A 12,334-nucleotide genomic window follows, 5' to 3' on the forward strand; every position below is an offset into this window, starting at 1 on the left:
TTTTCAATTTAAAATAAATTAAATTAGAATAAGAGACTGAGGAAATTTTGATTACAGTAAATTCAAGAACAAAATTAAAACCATAATTTTAAGCATTGGGTTAAATTTCAACTAAACATCCAACAGCCAAATATTTGAATATTATATGAGAATATAAGACTCTCGTCGAAAAGGCAGAATACAATGCGTGTGATTCATCTCTCGCTCTCTGGTGCGCAGGTGGGGAGGGGGAAATCTCAGTTTGAAGTCTCAGTCTTCCTCATTTCAGCGGACTACAGCAGTGTTTGTCGGACCATCAGCGCAGCCTCATCATTCGGCGCAGTTTTGAGCAGGCTAATCATCGCACCTAGATGACTTTATTGCACTCCAAGCCATGCACGTGACCAAAACAATGACCTGTTGTTATTTTTGGCACTGTTCTCTGCGCTAAACGACTGAGGACTCCCTGTATAGGGAGCATCATCTCAGGGCACGGACTCTCCGGCGGAGCGCAGGACGGGATGGGATCGCAACAGCGCGTTTAGGAACGGGAATGGGAAGTTTAAACGACCGTGGACTGTGGATGCTGTCTAAAAACCACCCGAGGATCGGCTTTAAGGGAAGTTTAAAAAGTAACAATCTGCAATAATCCGTTAATCACCTCTGAAGGAACTGCTCGGTTTGTGCTTCAAATTAAGCAGCTCTGGTTCTTCGGGCACAATGAAATCCATCTTCTACACTCGCTTTTTCATCCTTCTTCCGTGGATCTTGATAGTGATCATCGTGATCGACATCGATACGAAGAGATTATCAGTTCGGAACACGGCCAGCTTTTATTTATCTCGGTTGGGGAATGTACAGCAGCGGCAGGTCGTCAGAACGACTCGGACCAGCAGCAGCAGCACCACCGCCAGCAGCAGCGGGAGAAACGCCACATCTCTCCCGGTCATTTATGCCATCACTCCCACTTACAGCCGAGCGGTGCAGAAAGCAGAGCTCACCCGCTTGGCAAATACGTTCCGCCAGGTCCCACAGTTCCATTGGATCGTGGTGGAGGACGCGAACTCCCACACGGAATTGGTGTCGCGGTTTCTCGCCCGGTGCGGGGTGCGATACACTCACCTGAACGTGTTCACCCCGCGCAGGTTCAAGCGGACCGGGATGCCCCGAGCGACCGAGCAGAGGAACTTAGCGCTCGGCTGGATAAGAGGACACCGGGGCTCCAAAGATAAAGGAGTAGTTTTCTTCGCGGATGATGATAACACTTACAGCCTTGAGTTATTTGAAGAGGTAAGTACGACTCCTTGAGATTATTAGTTGTTTAAGAACAAGGCTGTCAATAGTTTAGATTTGATTAGAAAAAAAAAATCACAATAAAAGTGTTACATTTCTAACAGTCTGCTGAAAAACTAAAAGGAAACCATCACAAAAGTTGTGATTTCACTACAAATACCAATTACAAACCACAACCGTACATATTAAAATCAGTGCCTTAAAAATGTTAATGTAGTAGACTAAAGGTGTAGTTGATTTGGGATAGGTTTTACTCCAATAACCTTGTAAAATCAGGGTCATTTGGTGTAAAGATTGGAACATATTCGATTAGTATGTAAAGATTTTAAAATGCCATCAAGAAGGCAACAATTTACCAGTAGAAACCCACTGGGAGCATTACAGTTCCCATTGAAACCAATATAATTATAACCAATAAAACCACAAAAAAATGTAGTGGTTTCTTTAGCTTTTTTTCAGCAGGGGTGGCAATGAATAGCTCAACTAAACAGAAATAAGAAGCCTAGTCTAAGTTGGAACTAGTTTGTTTATGGTATAGGGTGTTATATGGTCTGCTTGTTGGCCTGGATCAAAATCCATGTGATTCACTGAAAAAAGATTGGCTGGGGCACTATTGTTCTTTTTCACATGTCACAAAATAATATATATATATATATATATATATATATATATATATATATATATATATATATATATATATATATATATATATATATATATATATATATATAGACAACTACAGCATTAATAAGCAAAAATAATAAACAAGAAGTGTGGAAATACACGCTTTACAAATAAACACATTGGTGTCCTTACACTCTAAAAACAATAAAATAGAAACAAAGTGGAGCCACAATGGAGTCATTTTAAACTGTTTACTCTCGTTATGCAGGCACAAGCAAATATTGCACTCCAAAGGTTGTTGCAATACATTTAAATCTATGCAGCTGGAATAAAAACGTTGGCAATTACTAAAAGGCTGGCAACGCCTCAGTCAAGCTCACTGAATTGTCCCCATAGACATTCATGTGGTGTGTTTTATCATGCCTTCGCCATCTATATCTTATGAGTCTCTGAACATGCACATAAATGAAGGCGACCCAGTATACTGTGTAGCCAAGCAGAGTGAATTAACCCAGTTTAAGGCAGTGGAAGTCACAGAGAAACGACAGAGTGACCTGACAGCTGGGAAATTAGGGTTTGTCTGTCTAAACGGTTGTCTGTGTACAACAGATGAAACAGATAACACTGCAAAGTGATGAGAGATACTTCATTTGACACTTTTGTCTTACAGAGGATCACATTTTTTTTCTTTCATTGATAAATTTGCACATTTCTTTAGATACATTTTTGATAATTTCAGTCGTATGCTGCGATTATTTTAGTAAACAGTGTTTCATCTATCTGAAAGTTTCTCTGGAACAAAAAAAAGAGGTGTTGGTCTTTGTTGGTCTTCGTTTGTATAAGAAATATAATGACTATTGTGATGTTAATATATTCAGTCAGGAGTAAATATTTTTAAATGAAACACTGTAAAATTATCCATTAATGTTCCATGTTTTGTGATTTATATTTTCTATTTACTTATACTTGTCCACGGTTTCAATTTACTAGAACTACCATGTTAAGCTGCTTTAACACATTCTACATTGTAAAAGTGCTATAGAAATAAAGATTAATTGAATTGAATTGTAAATCACATTATGGGACCTTGATCTGTCGACGTTGGTGTTGAAAATGTAACCTTACAGTTTAACAAAGTGCTTTTTATACACATTTTTATTGAAACAACATTAAACATAGGGCTGGGCGATTTGGCCTAAAATTAAAATCTCTATAAATTGAATAAGTAAATTCTTTTGACTGGTGCGCAGGTATGCGTAGTCTGCGCCAAACTATACACATGCCCATGGCAGAAGTATAATATCAATATAAGTTAAAATCATAATATAATAAGTGTAATTCAGCCTTAACAGAGCGGGGTCATGTGACTCCACACACGGTAGAGAAAGTAATTGAAAAAATCGACCTGGAAAAATTTGATCAATTATAGGTTCTGAATGTCTATTAATGACTTTTCAATGAATTAACTTGATTATGATTCATTCATTCATTTTCTTTTCGGCTTAGTCCCTTTATTAATCTGGGTACTTCACAGTGGAATGAACTGCCAACTTATCCAGCAAATGTTTTTACGCAGCGGATGCCCTTCCAGCTGCAACCCATCTCTGGGAAACATCCAGACACACTCATTCACTATAGACAATTTAGCCTACGCAGAGAGAACATGCAAACTCCACACAGAAACGGCAACTGACCCAGCTGAGGCTCGAACCAGCGAGCTTCTTGCTGTGAGGCGACAGCACTACATACAGTATTGCGCCACTGCATCGCCCGATTACGATTCATGAACGATTATTTTATTGATTTTTTTATGTTTTTGCCCTCATACTTTACTGACAAGTTTTGTACAGTAAATATGCTCCCATATTACAAGTAAGATATTTTTGAATGTGGGTGCATTACTTGATTTTAAATAATTGAAGTAAACACACACACTATCTACTATCTATGATTATTAATTGAACATCAACGCTGAACAAATGAAATTAAAACACATTGCCTTAAATGTGTACCTCTGCGCTGCCCACTGTCATCACCGCTACAAAACCCACCAATCACAAAGCTTGCGCTACTTGTTATTGAAGACGAGTAAGTAAATTCTTTTGACTAGTGTGCAGGTATGCGAAGGCTGCTCCAGACTATACACATACCCATGGCAGAAGTATAATATCAAAATAATTAAAAATCATAATATAATAAGTGAAATTCAGACCTAACAGAGCGGGGCCATGTGACTCCACACACAGTAGGGAAAGTAATTGAAAAAATTGACCTGGAACAATTTGATCGATTATTGGTTCTGAATGTCGATTAATGACTTTCAATTAATCGCCCAGCCCTGATAAAACATAGATTCTGTATTGTTACAAACTACAAAAATGTCACTTTATTAAAATTTTCAACATCTAAAGCTGTTGAAGCAAATATCAAAGTCTAATAATTTAATTACAAAGCATGCAAACCCCTATAAAAACAACTAAATTAATTCAGTTTAATTAAGTTTCCTATTTTACAGTGAAGTTAATAAATGTTGGTCAGTCAAAACCCAGAATGTTTTAAGAATTCAAATAATTAAAGTGATTGAGGAAATATGATTGCAATGAATTCAAACACTAAATTACTTCTAACAACCATTTTCGTTCTACTTACAAAAAAGGTATACTAGACAATAATGATAACTATAAAAAATTATGAAATGTCATCTACTAAATGTGTAAATGAAATTGTTAAACTTAAAAATTAGCCACCAAATCACCAATTCACAAAGACAAAATAGTTACCTATTGCAATGTAAGTCTATGCCTGGCCTTTTTGGTTAACTGATGGCACCAAAAAGCTGATATCAGTTAATTGATGAGAGGAAAGGTTTGCATTATGCTCTTTGTCCTCTCTAAAGTAACCCAAAATCTCCTCTGTGTTGGATGTTGTTCAGATGCTGCACTTACAGTTCATCGTCTCATTCATCATCAATTATGCTACCCTTCTTTTATCTCAGCTTTTTTTCCCCTTAGCTGTCCTCTTTTCCTCCGCCACAGGCTTTACCGCTCTCTCCTCATTTCTTCAATGCTTGCTTTGAGGCCTCTCTCCCTTCCTTTGCTTCATTTTGCCTCTCTCCATTTCTCCAGAACACAGCTGGACATGTGGATGAACACATGGAAGAGACCCTGAGGGGTAGAGCGCAGTGTCAGTGTGCTGATGACCCCTGCTCTGCTCAACACAAACACATTACACAGCACAACAATGAGAGTCATTTGGCCACTCTCAACAACCTGTGCTTCATGATGACAAAAATTAACGACACAATGGTTTAATTTAGCACGTACTGTTTTCCCCCAATGAGAAATGCCACATCTCCAGTGATTCATCCTAAGGCGACAGTAACATAAAAGAGCTGTGATGCAAAGTTTTAAAATTGGCTAGAAAAGTACAAGAGATGTGACAGATGTGAAACAATAGAGGGTTTTTTAAGTTGAGGTAAAGATTAGAGAAGGGAGTTTAGTACAGTGCATTAATGCTCATCGATCAAGTACTTGTGGGAAAAATTGTCTTCGTCTGCTTCAGTGGAGTGTGGAGGATCATTGTACCGATAAATGAGCTTAAATAGCTTCATTATTAATCATGCAAATAAAATCATTATTATTATTATTATTTGGTTGTTGTTAAATTTTTAGTCACAAGCTATTTGTATAACACGCAAATGGAGACTCAGTAGTTTGAGGACAAAAAGCTGGCAAATGTCTTTAATTACAACATCTGAACCATGTCTTTTGGTGAGGTAACCATAATCTGTTTTAATAATATAAAATATATTTAATATTAAATAATATACACTTACCGGCCACTTTATTAGGTACCCCTTACTAGTACCAGGTTGGATCCTTTTAAGAACTGGCTTAATCCTTTGTGGCATATATTCAACATGGTTCTGGAAATATTCCTCAGGGATTTTGATCCATATTGGCATGATAGCATCACACAGCTGCTGCAGATTTGTTGGCTGCACATCCAGGATGCAAATCTCTCATTCCACCACATCCCAAAGATGCTCTATTTGATTGAGATCTGGTGACTGTGGAGGCCATTTGAGTACAGTAAACTCATTGACATGTTCAAGAAACCAGTCTGAGATTATTCATGCTTTATGACATGGTGCGTTATCCTGCTGGAAGCCGCCATGAAAATATGGGTACACTGTGGTCATAAAGAGATAGACATGGCCAGCAACAATACTCAGGTTGGCTGTGGTGTTGACACGATACTCATTGGGTACTAATGGCCGATTGTGTGCCAAGAAAATATCCCTCACACCATTAAACGACCTCCAGCAGCCTGAACCGTTAGTACAAGGCAGCATGGATCCATGCTTTCATATTGTTGATGCCAAATTCTGACCCTACCATCCTACCAGCAGAAATCGAGACTAATCAGACCAGGCAACGTTTTTCCAATCTTCCATTGTCCAATTTTGATGAGCCTCAGTTTCCTGTTCTTAGCTGACAGGAGTGGCACCCGGTGTGGTATTCTACTGCTGTAGCCCATCTGCCTCAAGATTTGATGTATTGTGCATTCAGAGATGCTCTACTTTAAACCTCAGTTGTAATGAGTGGTTATTTGAGTTACTGTTGCCTTTCTATCAGCTCGAACCAGTTTGACCATTCTCCTCTGGCATCATGAAGGCATTTGCGCCCACATTTCTGCCGCTCACTGGATATTTGCTCTTTTTCTGACCCTTCTCTGTAATTATGCTTGAAAATCCCAGTAGATCAGCATTTCTGAAATACTCAGACCAGCCCATCTGGCAACAACAACCATATCACATTCAAAGGCACTTAAATCACCTTTCTTTCCCATTCTGATGCTTGGTTTAAACTGCAGCAGATTGTCTTGTCCATGTCTACATGCCTAAATGCAATGAGTTGCTGCCATATGATTGGTTGATTAGACATTTGCGTTAGCGAGCAGTTGGACTAATAAAGTGGAAGCTAATAAAGTGGCCAGTGAGTGTATATGTATAAATGTTGGTATACCTAGGTACAGATTTAGATTTCTAGATTTATTTATTGCTTTTTTATATTATACAAATATCACTGCACTTTAATTCTCATTAGACCTACAGTAGGATGAAATTTGTCTGTATTCAATGTAAGATATGGATTGTAATGCATTTTGCTTGATTTGCAAAAAAATGTATGATCTATAGAAATCTATGTCATATTAGGATTATAACCCTTGTGAAAGCTGTAGTTCCAACCACACAAGTTTGCAAATGTTTGCTGGAACCATTGATTTTGGGAAAAACGAATAGCTGAACTTAGTTGGTGACAAAATAACTTGCAAACATAGTTGGCAAACAGTAATGTAGAAAGGCATCCCAGAACAGTTTTCACATTTAAAACGTATTGCAACATTGAACATGTTAGATTGAATCTTGTCCAATTATAGGACTGTTAAAGTAGTGCTATCCCTGGAGTTTTCTTCTGTTCAGGATCCCTGGAGAATGAATAGGCAGGCAAAGAGAGTCAATGTACTACCACAACATTTTCTTATTTTACAATAAAATAAGTCAGATTACTGCTAAAATACAGAAAACTTAGAGAAAGAGACATTGAATCATTATACTGTAAGTAAAGATGCTACCGTCTGACTAATTAAGGCTTATAATGCAGACAAATGCCTATTTTTTTTAAAACTAGAGTAATTATGTACTGTACACATCTGGTATATTGTGGATTTTTTGTAAGTGACAGAGATGCAGATGTATGGAATGCAAAGCAGTTACAATATTTGTAAATGTAATTATGTAAATAACGTGCCAGATTTGTGCTATACTTGTGTGTTTTCACTGTCTGATTTGAGCATCAGTTTCGGGTGGTTCTTTTTCATGTACAGTTGACATGTTGTATACAGTATGTGTATCTATATCTCCTTGCATTCTTTGGCCAGAAGGATTAAAGTATGCATAACCGATGTCTGATATCACACATTCTTTGCACGTTGCCAGCAGGTGTTTGAGGATCAAGTACGCATAGAACTTTGCTGCACAAACAATGCATTATCAACATTCAAAATATTGTGTAGTTAACCTGTTTACTGCCATTTAATAGAAATTAAAAAAATACTCCAATCAGAGAGTCAGCAAGAGACATTTAGCTCCACCCACTCACATATAAATCATGTGTCAGACAGTTGTCTGTGCATGTGGTTTTAGTACCCTCTAAATGTACTATTCTCAGCAAACAATACAGATAATTGTCAGAAAGATGTGAAGACAGATAAAATAAAAAGTCACGTGTAACCTAAAAAAAATAAAAGTATAAAGTAATCATTTACTCATCCTTCACTTTTTTTCTTTTTCCAAATCTGTATGACTTTCTCTCTTCTGTGGAAGAGACAGATGTGATTCATGTGGATTCATGCAATTAGATTCATGCATTCCCATGAAAACAACAACAAAAAACTGAGAATTACCCAATTTTCTTTTTTCTTTTCTTTAAATATTTTTGATAAACTTTGGTAACCGTTTTTAATCCCATTGACTTCTATTATATATTTTTTGTACAATGCAAGAGTATCGATACAAAAAACATTTTGTTACAAGCATTCTTTTTGTCGGATAGACCATTAAAGGTGCAGTATTACACCCAGTGGTTGAACTATGTATTGCATTCCTGGATCAAAACAAACGCTGGTGCAGGTTGTCAGATTCAGGACCAAAAGGAGCAAGTCTTGAGCCTAAAGGCTGATTTAAATTGTGTTTTAAATAAAAAGCAATGGGACGCAAAGGAATATTCTCCATATTAAAAGGAATTTTTGTTCTAACCAACTCCAATATTCTAACCAACTCCAACAACCAATATTATAAATTAGAAACAGTTTTTATTTCTATGAACATCAGTAATTTTTTTTTTTTTTTTGCTTTAATCTAATGAAGAGAATAATAAGACTAAGGTGTTTACATGAGTTGCTTTTTCATTGTTTCTTTCAGGATCCTTTATTACTTGTTATAGCACATAATTCGATTATTATCATTGCGTCACCACAATATCCGCATTTCCTCTGGAGTTTCATGCAATTTTGGGTGTTTCATTTTTGATTTGTAGACTTTAACTGCAGTTTGGCACTTTCACTTTGATTCACAAACATTTCATGCTTTAATAATGCAACTGAAATCTGCATACTCCACATGTCTTAATTCGATTTCTCTTTATGATCTTAATTTGATTAAATGAATTGCTGTTTACATGATTAACTCTTAATCAAAGTATTGTCTTAATCACATTAAAATCGAATTATTGGTGTCCATGTAAACCTAGTCATAGATCACCTCAGGTACACCTCATGTGCTTTATTTCTGAGTTAAATGCTAATAATTTGAGTTTGAATGTCGTTTAACATGACATTTATTGCCATACTACTGAAAGCAGCAGCAGATAGTTCACCTCAGATCTTAAAAATGAAATATACCGTTTGAAATTGAACTTCAGAACTGTGACTCAAAACCAACACATACTGTATCAGTGATTCAGCATCTACATTTAATGTTAAAGAGGTTTAATATGTATTAATTAGATTATAAACCTTATCATTCCGTGAGTGAGTGTGTATTCTGTGCTTCTGAATGGCTGTATTTAAATTTCGTGTTTCGTCTGATGCAAGCAGCCAAATTGCTAATCTCGTCACATAGCGTGTTGTTAGGACACAGGGTTAAAATGTAACCTATATTATTTGCTCATTTATAACCTCATGTGGAACTCTGAATCTGCGGCTCATTTCAAAGTCTGCTACTGTTCACCAGGACGTCACATTTCGGTCACGAGTGCATGCTTTGAAAGCCTTCCTGACTGAATGAATGAAGTACTCTGTTTTCCACCAAGGCAACCTGGGGTGCTGAATTATAATTGGCTAAAGTAGCAGTGGGTGTGTTAAAAGAACCAAAAAAAAAAAGACTCACATTTTCACAACTCACATTTTCAAAGCAGAAAATCTGACTTCAGCAATGTTTTTCAGATAAAAAAAAGGTTTACTTGGCATGTTTATTAAATGTCTGAAATCATATTTTATTATTTTTATGCTTTAAAAATTAAACATACATCACCTTTAAATCCAACGAGCATGTGCAGCACTACTGAAAATGTAACTGAATGACCAATTCAATCGCAGTACTTTACCATAAAAATAAATTAAGCTGAGGTTATAGTGAGCTGTGGCAGATAAAGAGAGTAGAATAAACATTGGAATAAGTGCTATCCTAGTTGTTTTGCACAAGAATAAAATAATGAGAGAAGCGTTTGTGTTGATTTTTTTTCTCTACATATGCAGTAAAGCTTCTCTTGTTTCAAAGATTTCCAGATATTCTTGAACGTGAGAAAAGAAGACTAATTAAAAAGTTTTTATTGTCATATTTTGCTGTGCATGTACTGTCAGAAAAAGTCACATTTATGCTGCTACCCTGCCTCGTAGCTTCGGTACAACATCACAGCAAATTCTACATCTGATTTATTGTTCTCAGTTGTAACTTGTCTTTCCCTGGAAATATAGTTCCTTTCTAGATCCAATTTTGCTGTTGCATTGTTTGAATCCTCTCCGGAACTGTCAGGCAGCACGTAGAGTTGTGTTATCGAAGGTGATTTTGCTTCTCTAAAGATATTGAACACACTTGTCTACTACAAATTTATGTGTCTGCACTCTGTTGTCAAAATGGGGCCAGAATTTCTTATTCCCTGTCCCTGCAGAAAACACGTGGGTCACAAAAGCTGCCAAATACAGATGCCTTGCCATCGTCGTCTGTAGCCTGAGAGCTCAATACAAAGATCTGTGTATGTGACATTGCATTTGATAGCTGTGCCTGTTGCTCTTGTTGTGATCCTCAATGCAAAAGGATGCTTGGCACCTGCAGATGACAGTCTCTTTACTATAGAGAATTCTCTGACTTTGCCTTTGAGCTGTGTTACACTTTAAGAGCACCATTATGGAGATGGAGCCTTTGAAGCGAGGGAGGAGGACAGGCATTAGAAACACAGCTAAAGGCCCGGCAGTTTGGGCTTCAAAGCTTGTCCATTGCATACGGCCGGCAGCCACAGACAACGTCACCCGACTGCGTGCTGCACTCACATAAATAGCACAACCATTAAATATTCAAAGGCGACTCTGACCATTTGTTTGAGGAATTGCAGCAACGCTCATTCCCCCAGTGGCAAATAGTTTTTATTTTGTATTATATATGAAGGAATGGAAGAGAAAGGGGATTCTTTCAGTAGCAGCATGTTTAAAATTCTTCAAGGAAGATGGGATCTTGTTGGAAATGACAGTTTTAGTGCTGCCGGGTGGTTCAATCAGATGTGATGGTGTTTATGAAACTGAAGAGCGATGCATGCTGGCTCCAGCTGAATGCAGGTGGACTGACTTATTTATGCTGAAAATGAGCCAGGATTTTATAATAAGCCACGCTGTGTGTGGCGATGCTATACTCACTCCTTTAAAAATAATAGAACAAGTATTCTGTATGGTTGTCAGCACCAGAGCTCTAAGTGAAAGCTGTAGCTTAATGTTTTTTAACCAGTCTTCATTTTATGATGATTCTTTTGTGGATTGTGTTGAAATTGACTTTTTTTTTTTTTTTACTCATGAGCCACATTTGTCTTGCGTGCTTTTAGGTGACCAGCAATTCAAACTACTAGCTATATTTAAAAGATTATTTTACCCAAAAATAAAAATTCCTTTATTAATTACTCACTCTTGTGTTATTCTAATCCCCTCATCTTCAAATCATAATTTAGGATATTTTAGATAGTATCTGAGAGCTTAGTTTACCATCCTTAGTTCTGAGATGTTCAATGCCCAGAATAGGAAACAAAATATTTTCAAAATGGGCAGTACAACATTTTGCCATTGAAGTCAGCAGTGTAACACAGAATCGTTGTATTGCCCATAGTAAAACTTGATCTGATACAGAAGACATTGGTGAACAAATGTTGTTTTTGCACACATATACTGTATGTAAGGGATAATCAACGGCTTGCCGTGTGTTAAAGGATTTTAATGTCCGACATGGAGGTGAAGGATTACCCACCGCGCAGCTTGAAAAACTTGATTTTGTGGCATAATTGATGAGTATTTGTCTAATTTTGTGGATTTTTTGTTTGTTATTAACAGTACTCATCGGCTTCCTGTGCATCACATGTGAGTGGTAACTACGAACGTTTGGGAGAAGAGCATTTATTTCAGTGATCAAAACTTACTGGAACTACCTAAGCGCTGTAACGAAAATAATGCATCCTTCATCTAATCAGAATCAAGAATTTCTACAGTATTTCAATTTTTTGCTGCACTGAAGTGTTTTTGGAGGTTCGTATGATTACAGTTGAACTGCTGAAGTACAATACAATGTTTAGAGAATTTTTATGGCTCTTTTTCTGAACTTTGAATGTTTCTTAACCAT

General features: G+C 36.9%; 1 protein-coding gene across 10 annotated transcripts in view; it reads left to right on the forward strand.

The window, feature by feature from the left end:
* Positions 1–251: 251 nt before the first annotated feature.
* Positions 252–12,334, forward strand: part of b3gat2 (beta-1,3-glucuronyltransferase 2 (glucuronosyltransferase S)) — a 54,149-nt gene continuing 42,066 nt past the window's right edge. For 5 of the 10 annotated variants that reach the window (XR_015505082.1, XR_015505083.1, XR_015505084.1 and 2 more), the window contains exons 1-2: positions 252–1,269; positions 12,049–12,240. Coding sequence is in view for 5 of the 10 variants with exons in the window: in XM_087277795.1 (XP_087133921.1) it covers positions 700–1,269; positions 5,022–5,207 (756 nt within the window). In the remaining 5 variants the exon portion in view is untranslated. 10 annotated transcript variants of the gene reach the window in all.

This window comes from Danio rerio, chromosome 13 (genome assembly GCF_052040795.2).
Source record: "Danio rerio strain M-AB ecotype USA chromosome 13, GRCz13ab, whole genome shotgun sequence".
Classification (NCBI taxonomy): Eukaryota; Metazoa; Chordata; class Actinopteri; order Cypriniformes; family Danionidae; genus Danio; species Danio rerio.